Raw genomic sequence first — 16,449 nt, 5'->3', positions numbered from 1 at the left:
ACCAACTGGGTGTTGTGAATAGAAGTGTATGACGCTGACGAATCAGCATCATACACTTCTCATCGTTCCCACCCAGCTTCTTTCACAGCCGACACAGCGTGACGTCACCCACAGGTCCTTCAACCTTGTCGTCGGACAAAGAAGATACATCGGCTCCAGGCGTCCAAAAGGTTAATATGCTCGTCTCTAGGGAGTTTGCTATGCTTACCTGCACATACCCTGCACTGTACTATCTGACGCCTGGTGCTGATGTGTCTTCTCTCTTCCGACGCCAAGGTTGAAGGACCTGTGGGTGACGTCACGCTGTGTCTGCAGTGAAAGAAGCTGGCTGGGAATGATGACGTCACCCACAGGTTCTTCAACCTTGTCGTCGGACAAAGAAGATACATCGGCTCCAGGCGTCCAAAAGGTTAATATGCTCGTCTCTAGGGAGTTTGCTATGCTTACCTGCACATACCCTGCACTGTACTATATGACGCCTGGTGCTGATGTGTCTTCTCTCTTCCGACGCCAAGGTTGAAGGACCTGTGGGTGACGTCACGCTGTGTCTGCAGTGAAAGAAGCTGGCTGGGAATGATGACGTCACCCACAGGTCCTTCAACCTTGGCGTCGGAAGAGAGAAGACACATCAGCACCAGGCGTCAGAGAGTACAGTGCAGGGTATGTGCTGGTAAGCATAGCAAACTCCCTAGAGACGAGCATATTAACCTTTTGGACGCCTGGAGCCGATGTATCTTCTTTGTCCGACGACAAGGTTGAAGGACCTGTGGGTGACGTCACGCTGTGTCTGCTGTGAAAGAAGCTGGGTGGGAACAATGAGAAGTGTATGATGCTGATTTGTCAGCGTCATACACTTCTATTCACAACGCTCAGTTGCTAAAAACACAATACACGCCCAGTTGGTAAAACGAGAAAACACACCCAGTTGTCCATTGAAAAGCTAATTTGCATAAATATAAAATTGCTCATAACTTGGGCAAAAATTATCGTTTTAAAAAAAACAAAAAACTTTGCTGTTATCTACATTGCAGCGCCCATCACATTCAATAGGAGATAGGGATTTGATAATCTGGTGACAGAGCCTCTTTAAACCTAATCTTCCGTTTCCCTCACCATTGATATCAATGGTGACGGATACTTTGCTAATAGTTTCCGTCTGTCACCGTTGTGACAGGGTTCCGTTGTTCTTGACGGAACCAATAGCGCAGTTGACTGCGCTATTGATTCCGTCAAAACGACGGAACCCTGTCCCAACGGTGACAGATGGAAACCAGTAGCTAGGTTTCCGTCACCATTGAGTTCAATGGTGAGGGAAATGGAAGCTGAGATTTCTGTTTGCCTTTCTGCTGAGAGCTTAACCCGACAGTAACCGCAGATGGAACCCCTCAGCGGAACACAGACGGTGATGTTAACACAGCCTTACTCATGGCATAACTGAACTATAATAAAACAACCTACATTTTGCTAATTTCTGAATGAAAGCAGTGAGTGACATTTAAAAGATAATATTTACATGGGTGGACAAAAAACAAACAAACAACAATACAAAAGAAGAACTGAAATGCATTTTTTAGGTTGAAATGAGGGACCATGGTGCTTTGCTGTAGTGTGCTTTATTTAGATTTCTTAGCTTAGCTATGTTTACCACGAAGGTTATGTAAGTCCAGTCCCCTTTGGCTATCATATGGACAAAGAAGTCATAACTACTCTGAAATCCAGCAATTACCCTTGGGATTGAAGGACATCAGAGCTTTGAAGCTGGCACTTTGGCTTTATATGTATTGAAAATAGCAGCAAGTATTACTTTTTCCTAAATAGTCTAAGAAATTGATTGGTTTGAGTCCGTACATTGGACCCAAAAAAGTGGTTTTTATCTAGATTATTAATATAATATAATAATGACCCCTTTGTTCTTACTGTTCAGTTCTCTGTAGTTTTATCTCAGTGATTATAGTGAATAGTACATCCCAAAGAGCAGTGGCCCATTGTTTCAGAGCTACATTTACAGTGCATTCGGAAAGTCTTCAGACCCTTTAAAGGGAACCTGTCACCAGCATTTCATCTATTAAACCAGCAATACCTGGTGGTAGTGGGTGAAAAATAATTTCTCTATAACCTATAATTGTCTTCTTAGCCGGCTCTGTAGCTTTAGTATTCAGCCTTTTAGTGTTCCCACACCGTATGCTAATGAGCATAAAAGAGTCAAATCTTCGTTTGAAAAGAGTCAAATCTTGATTCCTCAAGTTTTTCTGCGTTAACCCCCGACTCCTTACTTTTGATTGACAGCTCATCGCCTTCCCCCAGCACACAACATCCCATGCTTGTGCATTGATGTCCTCTTCTGGTGTGTGCACGCAAAGGGACACCGGATTATTACGCTAAAAGGCGCAAAATGTTTGCAGATCGTTATTTAAAATTGGAGGAGGAGTTTAGGAGAAGTGATAACGGCAATGAACTTTTGATAGCAGCGACCAGCGAGGGATAAGTAAAGTTCAATAGGTGAAATGCTGGTGACAGGTTTCCTTTAAATTTTTTCACATTTTTTAAGTTAAAAGGTCTAAAAAAAATATCAGTTTTTCCCCATCATTCTGTGCTCAATACCCCATAATGACAAAGTAAAAACAGAATTTTAGAAATTTTTACAGTTTTATTAAAAATGAAAAACTTAAATTTTGCATGGATATAAGTATTTAGCTATTTGCTATGACATTTGAAATTTAGCTCTGGGGGTATCTCATTTCTTGAGATCATCTTTGAAATGTTTGTACACCTTGATTGGACATGATTTGGAAAGACACACCTCTGTCTATATATGGTCGCACAGCTGACCATGCAAATCAGAGTAAAAACCAAGCCATGAGGAGGAAAGAAATGCCTGTAGAGCTCAGAGACAGGATTGTGTGGAGGCACAGTTCTGGAGAAGGGAACAAAAAAAAAATTCCGCTGCACTGATAGTTCAAGAGCACAGTGACCCCCATAATTCATAAATGGAAGAAGTTTGGAACAACCAGGATTCTTCCTGGCCGCCCCACCAAACGAAGTAATCGGGGGAGAAGGGCCTTGGTAAGAGAGGTGACCAAGAACCCAATTGTCACTCTGGCTGAGCTCCAAGGATTCTGTGTGCAGATGGGAGAAACTAGCAGAAGGTCAACCATCACTGCAGCACTACACCAATCTTGGCTTTATGGCAGAGTGGCCAGAAAGAAGCCTCTCCTCAGTATAAGTCACATGAAAGCCCTTCTGGCGTTTGCAAAAAAGCACCTAAAAGACTCTCCGACTGTGAGAAACAAGAGATTCTGTGATCTGATGAAACCAAGATTGAGCTTTTTGTCCTCAATTCTAGGCGTCATGTCTGGAGGAAACGAGGCACTGCTCATCACCTGCCCAATACCCTCCCTACAGGGAAGCATGGTGGTGGCAGCATCATGCTCTAGGGGTGTTTTTCAGCAGCTGGAACAGGAGACTAGTCAGGGTTGAGGGAAAGATAAATGGAGCATAGTACAGAGATATTCCTAATGAAAACCTGATCCAGAGTGTTTTGGACCTTAGAATGGGCCGAAGGTTCACCTTCTAACAAGACAATGACCCTAAGCACACAGCCAAGACAACACTGGGGTGGCTTAGGGACAACTCTGTACCTTAGTTTCAGCGATGGTGGGGGTCTCAGCACCTGGACCCCAACTGATCCAAACTTTTGTTATATCTCTATAACTTATCAAAAGTTTTTTATGAAAGTGTAGTTCCTATTTAATGTAGGATAGTAAATAATAATGCGTTTAGATACTAAGTTTTAGGGCTTCTAACTGCATGAGGGTCAAGCTGCTTTTGAGAATTTTCACAGAAGCCCTTTCTTTCACTTTGAGATGGAGCCAAGTATCAAGAAAGAAACAAATGTGGAGTAATTGAAGAACACCACCTGTTGTTTGTTTGAGAATAGTATTTATGCTAAGCTAAATAGTTTGCAGCACTGGCTGTACCGAGTCTAAGGTCTCATGCACACGACCGTAGCCATGTGCACGGCCGTGATTTTCGAGTCGACCGGCCTCTGAGTGTCACCCGCAAGCCGCCCCGCAAATCGGACCGCAGAACATGGCCGTAATAAGACATGTCCGTTCTTTCTGCGGTCCAGGCTCCTGGGCCATGCATGGACCGTGAAAACCAGGGTCGTGTGCATGGGCTCATAGGAATGAATGGGGCCGTAATTCTCCCATGGATTTTCGGGGGAATTGCGGCCGCAAAGCACGTTCGTGTGCATGGGGCCTTACTAGATTGTTTTAGACAGAGATCGCCCTTAAATCCATCATAACAGGGATGTTACCCTTAAAGGGGTGTTCTGGGACTGTAATTGACCCATTCTTTGGATAGGTCCTGAATATCAGATCGGTGGGGTTTTGACTCCCAGTACCCACACCGATCAGCTGATTGAAGGAACTAAGGAGCTCCAGTGAGCAATGCTTCCTCTTAATTGCTTACCAGTCAAAGCTCCATACATTCGGTACTGGCTGTGCCTTGTACTGCAGTTTTTTGTTTTTAAATCTATGTTTTGATTACATTTTCACATTAGAGTGGAACAATAAAGTATCAGTGCATTATTTCATTAATAGTGAGGAAGATACAGATTGAACAATGACACCATTCAATAAACATGCAGTTCAATAGGTTGAGTTGCAGTTAGTTAACAAACAGGCCAATGTCCCTCAAACATATTTGGGTAAGACCAGGAAGGTATTGCAGATCTTTGCAGCTCAGCCCTATTCGACTGAGCTACAGTACCATGCACAGCCACTGCAGAATGTACGGAGCTTTGCCTTGTAAGCAAAGAAGAGGTCGAAGCTGCGGCAGCTTTAATAAGCCGATCGGTTAGGGTGATGGGAGCCAGACCCCCACTGATCTGATATTGATGACCTATCCTTAGGATAGGTCATTAACAGCAAAGTCCAGGAAAACCCCTTTAATGTAATTATATATTGACATCTTAGTTACTCTTTGTTTTTCAAGAACTAAAACAGAAGTCCAAGTAGAGAAGTGCATTGTACAACACTCTTAATATTCTAAAATCCGAATATATAATCAAAATGTTAGTCAACTTGTAGTTATTTTACAGAAGTAATCTTCCACCTGTAACTAAGGGATAATAATGTCTTGTTAGCCAAGCAGACAAAAATAACGCATGTAATGTTTGATACAAGGGCTTGAACGTATGGGACTGCATTAGTGTTGTGTTATATAGAAAAAGTTGTCTTTATCTTGATTTTAGTGTCCATTTAAATAAAAATCTTTGAAATGAATGATAGCTTGTTAAGGCCTTAAAGCATACCTAACTTGTCAGGTGACTTTCAGAACAAGCTTTCATATGTGTGTAAATCAGGAACAACCTGACCATTTATATGATGTGTATATGCCATTTTTTAGCAGTTTTCCCCTCTGCATCTCTAACTCACAGTTTTCCCTGAGGTAGTGGGTGGAGCTTAACTGTTGCCATGTATTCTATATACTGCACACAAAGCAGAGAACATCCTAATCCACTATGTCTCTGTAGCACACCCTTAGAAGCAGAAGCAGCATGGGGGATATGATACAGCAGTACTAAGCAGTGTAGCTGAGAATGAAGCACTGGGGTGACTTATAACTCTTACCAGCAGTGTTTTCTCCCTCTCTACTACTACTCCCACCTCCCCTGTCCATAGACTTGTATGGGCAGCGTGTCTGTGGCTTCCTATGAAATTGGCCCTAGTGTACGTGTGCTTAGAGAAAAATTAGATTGTGAGTGGAAACAGGAACTGATGTGAATGACAATAGAGATTATGTGATGATAGAAACTGATTTTATTGATGATCATCTCTGTACAGTGCTCAGGAAAATGATGGTGCTATATGATCAACAAGAAATAATATAAACAACAATACAGAAATCTGCAATTTGGACACTTGCTACTTTTTGACAAGGAAACCGCTATGTAAAGGGAATCAACGACCATACTGAAATTACATCAATCTGCAGGTCATAGAATTCAGTTAGAAGGTGACTTCTGATAGCTGCTATATAAGGCGGGAGAGTTTTCAATGGAGGGTCAAGTGGCTGAATATAAAAAGACTCATGGGGCTTGGCAACACAATGAAAGGTCAAATAATTTTAACCTTTTCTAAACCTACATATCAAATGTCAGTATCTCCCTATGAGTGGTCAGTTCACGGAGACTGTTTCTCATGGGTATTTCGAGTTTTTCTGGACCGCTAACTATATTTCAAATACTAAGAGAGATTGTGTGTTATGTATTGATGAACTTGTTTGCCTCTGATATTTTGTCCTTAATCCTGCTCAAAATAGTTTGATCTTTTTAGGATTGCTTAGAAATCCTATGCAGCCACTCTGGGCTGGAGACAGAAAAGAAAGATAAGTGTGACCGGACAGTGCATGATGTAGCAACTGATGACTGTAAACAGCTCCTGGAGAATCTTAGTGAGTGAACTTTACTCTTTATTTGTCATGTCATTCTGGTGGCTTAACATTTAAGCTGCATAGATCGCACATAGTCGGAAAGCCTTACCACATAATCCTATTATAGAAGAAAGATTATCATGTTACATCTATTTATCTTCACAAGAAGACACAATTTAAGAAGAAATCTAAGAAATAAAATAGCTTTTGCTTTTAGAATGTTAATACAATGTAATCAGGGGTTGTAATATTTTGCAAACTGACGACATCTACTAAATCTGCACTCATTAGATAAGATTTGTAAAGTTGTGCATACATGATTACATTGCTTAAAATAGTATAATATATAGGCTATGGTTCGACATTTTGCGTGCTATACCTATTCCTGAGAGTGCGGTTTACTTGAATTTCTAATCAATGCTTGAGTCTATTTCCTACTTTATGGTAGATAAACTAAATGTTAGTCTGCTTTTCGCTATTGATCGTATTTATTTATAGTTCAAGGGCTGTAATGTATGACATATCGCTAGGAATAGGATATGCCCTCACTGATTTGTAAGATGATTAAAGGGGTTTTCCCATCAGAGACATTTATGACATATCCACAGTATATGTCATGAATGTCAGATAGATGCGGGTCCCACCTCTCTCTAGAACGGGGCCCCTTAATCTCCGTTCTACTGATCTGTGTTGTGGCTGAAGCATGTGATTTCTGTCCATGAATTACGGAAACAACGTAGCTCGCTGGGCTACGTTGTTGCCATAAGTCCCATAGTAGTGAATGGCAGTTACGGAAGCAGCGTAGCATGCGAGCTACGTTGTTTCTGTAACTACCATTCAGTTCTGTAGGACTTACAGAAACCGCGTAGCTCTGCGAGCTACGCTGTTTCTGTAATTCATGGTTGCAAATCACACAATTCAGCCACAACACAGAGCAGTAGAATGAGGTTTAGGGGGCCCCGTTCTAGAGATAGGTGCGGGTCCCAGAGGTGGGACCCGCATCTATCTGACATTTATGACATAACCTGTGGATATGTTATAAATGTTTCTGATGGGAAAACCCCTTTAAGATGAATTAAGATGGCAGGGACTTGAACAAATGGAAGTCAGGGATCCATAATAATGGTTCACGTACAGAGTTCATACATGCCAATCATGTCTGTCTACATGCACTTATCTTGATATATTCACTAGAAGAGACAAAAAAAAAATCTATGCAATACAAATGGCGGTAAAGACCCAAGCCACAGATTCGATAAATAGTGCAATTTGGCCTAGGGGGGATTAGATGTGCAACTGCTCATCTTCTCAACCTTGTAGAATGGGAAAAAAAAGACCACCCCCCAAATGTGACAATCGGAGAGCACTCATCCTCTCTCATTGTTAATAGGGGACATAACATGAAGAAAGATTTCTGTATCACCCCTAGGGTCACTGGGAGGCTGTACAGGGGAGAGATGACAGTAACAGGCTGTGAACTTCTTCCTGCTCTCCCCTGCAGATTTCCTCTGACTTGCTGCTTCCCTCTCCACCAAAGGAGTGCTGTGACTCGAGTATTGCACCTAGAACTTTGATTCTAGTATAATTTTAAAGTGAAGATTCTTAATAGTCCATATACACCGTTGAGACACATTATTATGACCACCTCCTACTTTTGACGTCGGCAGCGCATAGCCCATGAAGGAAGTGATGTGTCGTGGGCTGTCTTAGTGGGTATATAAGGTGTGCGATAGGCTGTCTGAACACATATCACTTGTTGTTGCCATGGGTAAAAGGGGCGATTTATCAGAGTTGTAAAATGGGATGATTATTGGCTTTGGGGCCAAGGATGGCAGTATTTCTCAACCAGTGCAGTTTGTGAATTGTTCGCATGCTGCTGCGGTGAAAGTGAGTGGACAAATGGCACCATTGGAAATAACCAACATGGAAACTGTGGAGCACCACGTGCCATTGATGTGAGAGGTAAACATCGGCTATGAAGGTGCGCGAGGGCCGAACGACACGCTACAGTGGAGCAGTTGACCGTGAAAATCAACCAGGGGGTTACCAGATGTGTGTCTAAAACAACAGTTCAGCGAACCCTACTGCATATGGGGCTCCAAGGCAGACGGACGGTCACTGCTCTGACGCTAACAAAGGTGAATCTGGAAAAAAAGGCTTCAATTTGCACGGCAGTATTGGAATTGGACCATTGATGATTGCCAAAAGGTTGCCTTCTCCGATGAGTCTCGTTTTCTGCTTCATTGAACGGATGGATGTTGGCATGTCAGGCGAAGAAACATCAAACACCCGACAACCATTCCCGGAAGAACACAAGGTGGTGGCGGCAGCGTTATGGTCTGGGGAATTTTTTCATGGCATTCTCTGGGCCCACTCATCCATGTGGAAGGCACTCTGAACCGATTTGGGTATGAATCCTTTGTTGCAGATCACGTCCACCCTTACATTCTGTTTGTCTTCCATGGGGCAGATGGAATCTTCCAGCAAGACAATGCGATATGTCACACGGCTAGAATTGTCCGACAGTGGATGGAAGAGCATGACCAAAACTTCCAAGTACTTCCCCAGCCCCCTAATTCACCAGACTTGAACCCAATTGAGCATCCGTGGGACCACCTTGATCGTCTTGTTTGATCTATGGATCCTCCCCCACGCACCCTCCAGCAAATGTGGGATGCACTGCAGTCAGCATGGCTCCAGATACCTGAAACAACCTACCCACACCTTATCGAGTCACTCCCGTCTAGCTGCTGTCCGTGCTGCACACGGCGGTCACTCTAGATATTAGCTGGTGGTCATAATAATGTGACTCAACTGTGTAAATACTAAATGCGTCCAGCATTATACGTCATGACCTGTTACATATGTCCTTGCCAGTGAAAGGGTTAAAGGGGTTGTTCCCTACAAGCAGCAGCTGTGGTAGACTCGGCCCACATATGTATCACATGGATGGCCATTCATCTAGATGACCACTGTAGGGTCTGTTTGCCAGGGATCTTTGGAGCTGGCTCCAATATTCAAGGGGCTTTCTATTATGAGACTCCATTAAAGAAGTTGTACACTTATTTTATAATAAATATATGGTCTATACGATAGAAGAAATAAAAAGTTTTAAGTTTAAGTCATGCTAAGCCTTGTCACCACTTCTCTGCCCTCGGTCCATTGACAATTCTTCCTTGAGCGGAAGGCCTGAATAATCTAAAATTGGTTCCTAGGGACATGTTGTCTAACAACCCCTTTGTAAGAGACTATTGTTCCCTAGCAACCAAACGGCTATTCTTGATTCAGCTGTTCAGATGAAAGCTTGATTGGCACTGTACTGATAGCAGAGAAGGAGAAAGCAGCTTGGCAACAAGCAAGCCATGGCATTCCACATCTCCGGCTGTGGTACTAATCAGATTTTAAAAAATACTGTCATGTAGAGAACCTCTTTAAATGCAATGTATATCATATCTGTACTGAATATCCACAAATACCTGAAATTGATTGTTTTGGTTTGATTAGTTTGTCACGTGTCAGTAATTGAATATTTGTAGAATACTTACAATGGATGTAAATGTATTTGCAGATGGACTCCGGATTCCTGTTAAGATTTTTCTGGATGATAATATTCACATAAGCTACAGCCCAAGTGACTTTGAGAGTGAGGCCATCTGTTATCTGCGCATCCTCAAACAAACCACATGGGATGATTTTTCAGCAGCTGTGAGTCGGGCTGTATTGAACCATTTCAGTGTTATTATGTCTGATGGATTGGAAAGCCAAGACGCCTTGACATTTAATAACTGTGCCGAATCCAGCCTCGGACTTGGTGCAATCGCTGACCTGTCATTCAAGCTAGGTATTGGAATTCTCTTATGTAAGATATACATGGATGTAGCACCATTGTTGCATGCTGTGTTTTGTGACCTTTTTTGTTTTAACAAGGTATTTATATTAATTGGTCTATAACTGATATAACACTTAGCAGTTGTGAACTAAGCTGGGTCACAGTAAAGGTCAGTTTGATCCACTATAGTAAACAAAAAAATAGTACAATTGATATAAATGAGTCTTCATATATTTCTAGTATAAAAAAACTAGTTCCAGAATTGTTAAAGAAGCACTCCAGCTAACTTTTTTTTTTTTTCTCGTCTGTTTGAAATGAAATGTTGTGAGGTGTATTGGCTTTCCTGGTGCCTTTTTTGGGGGGTATGTTTTTGCACCAAGTTTAGCACCATTTTTTTAAAATCTCATCCACTTTCCGGCAACAGTCTTCCACTGAGGGTATGTGCACACACACTAATTACGTCCGTAATTGACGGACGTATTTCGGCCGCAAGTACCGGACCGAACACAGTGCAGGGAGCCGGGCTCCTAGCATCATACTTATGTACGATGCTAGGAGTCCCTGCCTCGCTGCAGGACAACTGTCCCATACTGTAATCATGTTTTCAGTACGGGACAGTTGTCCTGCAGCGAGGCAGGGACTCCTAGCATCGTACATAAGTATGATGCTAGGAGCCCGGCTCCCTGCACTGTGTTCGGTCCGGTACTTGCGGCCGAAATACGTCCGTCAACTACGGACGTAATTAGTGTGTGTGCACATACCCTGAGTATTTTAGACCCGCGAATCCGGATGCAAAATCCACAACAAATCTGCTATGTGTGCAGGGCACCATAGAGTTTTTATACTTTACATAAAGCAGGGGCAGACAAAGACAGCAGATGGCCTCTGTGCAGGAACAGTAAATAATAGCTCACCCACTTATGTCTCTATAACAATCCACTACTAATTGTGAAATATGAAATTCATTAGCTTATTAGACTCTAGTTAACTCCTAACTGCTTTTAAGGTGGCAATGGGCCCCCATACCTACCGGGCCCTTTTACAGCTGCACAGTTTGCACATATGGTATGTCCTGACATATAGCTTGATGTGTAAAGCCCAACTTAAATGGGGTATTCCCATTATAGTCATTGATGGCATAGCCACTTCTGGGACCCGCAGCTATTTTCATAATGGGGTCCCCCGGAAACGTGCTCAGCTATTTCCATAACTCCCATACAAATTAATGAAGAGAGCCGCACACAGCCGCAGCCACCTCTCTATTCATTCTTTGCCTGCATGCAGCAGCTGGTGGGACGGCGGTCGGGGGCACCCGTTCTGGAGATATGTGTAGGTTCCAGAGCTGGGACCTTCACCTATCAGACATTTATGGCATATCCTGTGGTTATGCCTTATATGTCTATGATGGGAATAATCCCTTAAGTCGTTGACGATGCTTGATGAGTTTGCTCGTTATGAGCAGAAGGATGTTTTCGCATCAGGACGAGCATACTCGTCCTGCTGATCGTGTAGGCACAGCAAGTGCCCATGTGCTCTGAAGCGGGGCAATGGCTGGAGCCCCGCTCTAAACGGCAAATATCAGAAGATCCTGTGTTATCTGCAATTTACCCTTTAAATGCTCAAATCAGTGCTGATTGGGGCAATACCTTATATGGACAGACAACCCAGGGGCCATTGAATATTTGCTGTTAGGGCATACTTACTGTAGGTATGCCCGAACAACTCCCTGTGTACTGTCAGTACACAGGCTAATGTACTGGCATAAAAATATATGCCTGTACATTACAGTTTAAAAAAAAAATATATATATATATATATATATATATATATATATATATATATACTAAAAATAATCCTATGGTATTAAAAAAAGAATAATAATAAAAACAATTAAAAAAATAAATATATATATATATGTTATGTTAAATAAAAAAGTCTGTAAAAAAAATACACACAATAAATTTAACTTTATTAAATATAAGTCGCAAGGCATAAAATAATATACACATGTTTAGTATTGTCAAGACAGCTACAACCTGCACAATCAATTTATAGCATCATTTATGATTATAGGTGTATGCTGTGAAAAAAATAATAAATAACTGCAGCACAACTGCTTTTGTTTGGATTTCAGGCAAAATAAAAATGAATATAAATCAAATGCTAATGTATATGTACCAAAAAACAAATGGGGTACAACTTGTCTCACAAAAACACAAAGCTTCATACAGCTATGCCGAGCAAAGAATAAAATGTTATGTTAGTACAGAACTCGGCTGTTTCCATCTTTCTCCTAGACATTGAATTGAGCAGCAGACACATGCTCGACCGCCGCTCCATTTAAGTGCCACCTCACTGTTTGTGGTGCAGTGAGTAGGATCTGTATTAATGTAGGAAACCCATTTAGTAATTGGTTAGAGCTAGCTAGATGCAAAAATGAGTCCTTTAATTAAAGAGTAATTAGAAAGTACTGCTTGTTTTTTGTCCTGCACTAGTTTTGATAAATCTGTCATAATATGCTTTCCAAAAATTATGGACTATATTCCATCTTGCTTTTAGGAAATACTACCTGGTCTATTGGTCAGATTTTTCTCCAGTCACCATGGGAATTTCTTAGAATGAGCAAAGTGGATCAAGTGACGGTTTTCATGCCAGGTAATAGTTGTTACTCATAATAATTATAATTAATTCATTCATAATTTTTCACATTTTTGCTGTTATATAATTTAGCATGATATAACAGCGCAGGTTTAGCTCATAACATAATCACAAATAGAGATTATTTTGTGTTGTATTAAATTGTAAACCTTTGCACAGCGTTGTCTAGCCTGTCAGGAATTTTTTAGTGTAATGTACTGTAAAACCTCTTTGAGCCAACCACCCAAAATATCACAATAAATGGTGTGGTGTGTGCAATGAAAAACGTGTTTTTCAAAATAAAAACCACTGTTCTCTACATTACAGCGCTGATCAGATTATGTAGGAGATAGGGCACTTATAATCTGGTGACAGAGCCTCTTTAAGGGTAGGAACACACACAACGTATTTAGTGAAAATTTTCCGCAACAGATTAATTGCAGAAAATCCGCAGCGTATCACAGTAGCAGCAGTGTGCTTGTCCCCACACTGCGGTAAATATCCACCTAAAAAACGCACATAAATTGACCTGCAGTGCGGTTACTTCAACCGTAGCATGACAATTAATTCTGCGGATACGCAACTCTTATGTTGTGGGTTTACCCATTGAATTCAATGGGGTGCTTAAACCCGCAACAAAGCAGTATGCGTTGAGATATTTGAGGCGGAGTTACAGCGATGTGCAGCAAAAATCGCAAGTAAGAAAAAAAATTATAATAAAGTTATACTTACCCAGAGTTCTCTGCTTCTCCAGTCCGGCATCCCTGGATGACGTTGCAGGCCATGTGACCGCTGCAGACAATCACATGGCCTGCAACGTCATCCCAGGAGGCTGGACTACGTGCTGAGAAGAGGGAGGGGGTAAGTATACCTTTTTTTTTTTATTTATGCGGCCCCTTTTCGCAGCGGAAATTCAGCCAGAAAAACGCATCACAATGTGGTGCAATTTTATGGACGGCATTCTCTGCGGTGTTCAGGGCGGATACGCTGCGCAGCTTAACGCAGTGTATTCACACTGAATATGTTGTGTGTGTTCCTATTCCAAGGGTATGTTCACACAACCTATTTACAGCCGTTTTTCGGGACGTAAATGGCCTGAAAAACTGCTAAAAATGCTGGGGCTGAATGCCTCCAAACATCTGCCCATTGATTTCAATAGGAAAAACGGCGTTCTGTTCCCACGGGGCGTTTTTTACGTGGCCATTTTTACAAAAGGCTGCGTAAAAAATCGCCTCGTAAAAAGTGCATGTCACTTCTTGAGCCGTTTTTCATTGACTCAATAGAAAAACAGCCCCAAAAACGGCCGTAAAACACAAAAGTAGCTGAAAATCAGGGGCTGTTTACCCTTGAAAACCGCTCCGTATTTACAGCCGTTTTTTGTGAAGCGTGTGAACTTAGCCTAAAGGGGTTTTTCCATCCTGCATCTTTTAGGCATATCCACAGGATGTGTCATAAATGACCACCTCTGGGACTCGCATCGATCTCTAGAACGTGGCCCCCGTCCTACCATTCTCGGCACCCGTTGCTCCCCGGCCACTGTCTGACGAGGTGGTCGAGAGTTAGGAAAGTAACCGATCTCTCTGATCTATGCTGTTTCCGTAACTCCCATAGAAGTGAATGGGAGTTATGGAAATAGCATAGCACGACTAGCTACGCTGTTTCCGTAGCTCCTCCGTTCTGGAAACCGTATCACTCCGCAAGGTATCCTGTGGATATGCCATAAATATCCAAGATGGAAAAACCGCTTTAACCTCTTCACGGCAACCATTGTATATATACAATATAACATTACAATATAACGTTATTTAAACCGCCCAGTTTTTTGGTCACTTCATCATACACAAAAAATGTAATAAAAAGTAATCAAAAAGTCTTATGGTACTAATAGAAACTACAGCTCCCCCGCAAAAAAATAAGCCCACATAGCACTCAATCAACGGAAGAAGAAAACTTGGAAAAGTAGTAAAACATGAAAAAAATGATATAACTAATAAACTATTTGGTATCGTAATAGGTATATTGACCCGCAGAATAACGTTAACATGCTATTTTTGACACACGGTGGATACTGTAAAAACGAACCCTGTCTTCTCCTCACATGTGGCACCCATATTCATAGACCCTAAACCAGATGCCAACATTAATTCAGACCCCTTACTATATCCTTAAATTAATTCAGACCCTGACCAGACCAATAAATCTTTCAGACTCCAAGCCAGATTTCTAAATTATTTCAGACCCCAAAACAGATCCTTACATTTAGACCCCAGACCACACCCCTTAAAAATATTCACACACCTACGTACTAACCACTCCTGGGTACTCTTGCCTTCACTTTCGCCCGGGCACCTCTTGGCGTCTTTTCATTTCTGGAACCTCACTCTCCTGACGCTGGGACCATGCTCCGCAAAATACAGACACTGGCCAGTACCACGACGTTGTATGTGGCGGCGCATACAATGTCCTGATGCCAGCGACAGGATGTTAAATTCACCACCACACATAACGTTGCGTCAGGACCTTGTGAAACAGGTCCCCATTGATAGTTACTTCGGAGATGGGTATTGTACAGCAGGGCCCGTTCCTTTCTCCAAACTAACTACTGCTGGGGCCCTGCTTAGAAGTTTGAGAATAATTTTATATGGACGGTCGTGGCCCCTTTCTTTTTTTTATACCCGGACCCCTGATAGGCGTACCAGCCGTATTGCCCTGATGAGTGGAGAAAGGTGCATCACTCTCCCACTGTGAAAAGGCACTGCCATGTCAGCACACCTGATCACAAACTGCAGAGAAAGTAATGGGCAAGCACAAGAGTCTCTGACACCCTTCTGGGAAGAGGCTCTATGAACACTGTAACAGTTCTCAGGGCAGCCTCGATATATTGTTATTTAGCCTCTCCTAACATGGTTCTACCGGGTCTCAAACTCAAGACTTTGTGTATGGGTTGCTGAAACATAGTGAGCCACAGGCTGCGCTACTATCAATGGGAGGATTTTCACTGCCTAAAGGCCTCAATATTATTATTCACAGCTAAAGTACTGGTATATACAGAGATATACCAGCACAATATAGGGAGAAGAAAAGCAAAAGTTCCATAATGCGACAAAAAATAAATAAATATTTTTTCTGCTAAAGTTTACTTTATTGAAAAAATAAGTGCAACAAAATGCAATGAACACATTTTTTTCATGCACTTTATTAAATAAACATCACAGAACAACCCATAACATAGATATATCTTATATTCCTATAACCGTAACGACCCGTACAGTACAGTGAACACATTATTTATGGTAACCGGTAAAGTGTGAAAAAAAGTGGCAGAATTGTTTTTTGTTTTTTTTCATTTCTCCCATAATAAAAGTTAATATTAAACGCTTACATAATCTTATTGCACAATGTCACCTGAAAAATCTTCCACTTGTGTCGCAAAAATCAAGATTCGATAAAGCTATGTCAATGAAAAAATTCAAAAGTTATTGCCATTGGAATGTGAGAAGTTAAAAACCAAAAATTCTTCCAGTCCCCTGAACAAATTCAGCACG

The 16,449-nt window shown here is 41.8% G+C and overlaps 1 protein-coding gene across 2 annotated transcripts in view; it reads left to right on the top strand.

Moving 5' to 3' along the window:
• Positions 1–16,449, top strand: part of CTTNBP2 (cortactin binding protein 2) — a 160,603-nt gene that overhangs the window by 88,413 nt on the left and 55,741 nt on the right. For both annotated transcript variants that reach the window (XM_075857131.1, XM_075857130.1), the window contains exons 9-11: positions 6,342–6,459; positions 10,007–10,279; positions 12,827–12,922. In XM_075857131.1, coding sequence (XP_075713246.1) covers positions 6,342–6,459; positions 10,007–10,279; positions 12,827–12,922 — 487 coding nt within the window. The remainder of the gene's footprint in view (positions 1–6,341; positions 6,460–10,006; positions 10,280–12,826; positions 12,923–16,449) is intronic.

Source organism: Rhinoderma darwinii, chromosome 3, assembly GCF_050947455.1.
Source record: "Rhinoderma darwinii isolate aRhiDar2 chromosome 3, aRhiDar2.hap1, whole genome shotgun sequence".
NCBI lineage: Eukaryota > Metazoa > Chordata > Amphibia > Anura > Rhinodermatidae > Rhinoderma > Rhinoderma darwinii.
The sequence above is the reverse complement of the archived record's forward strand: the minus strand, read 5'-3'. Positions and strand labels throughout refer to the sequence as shown.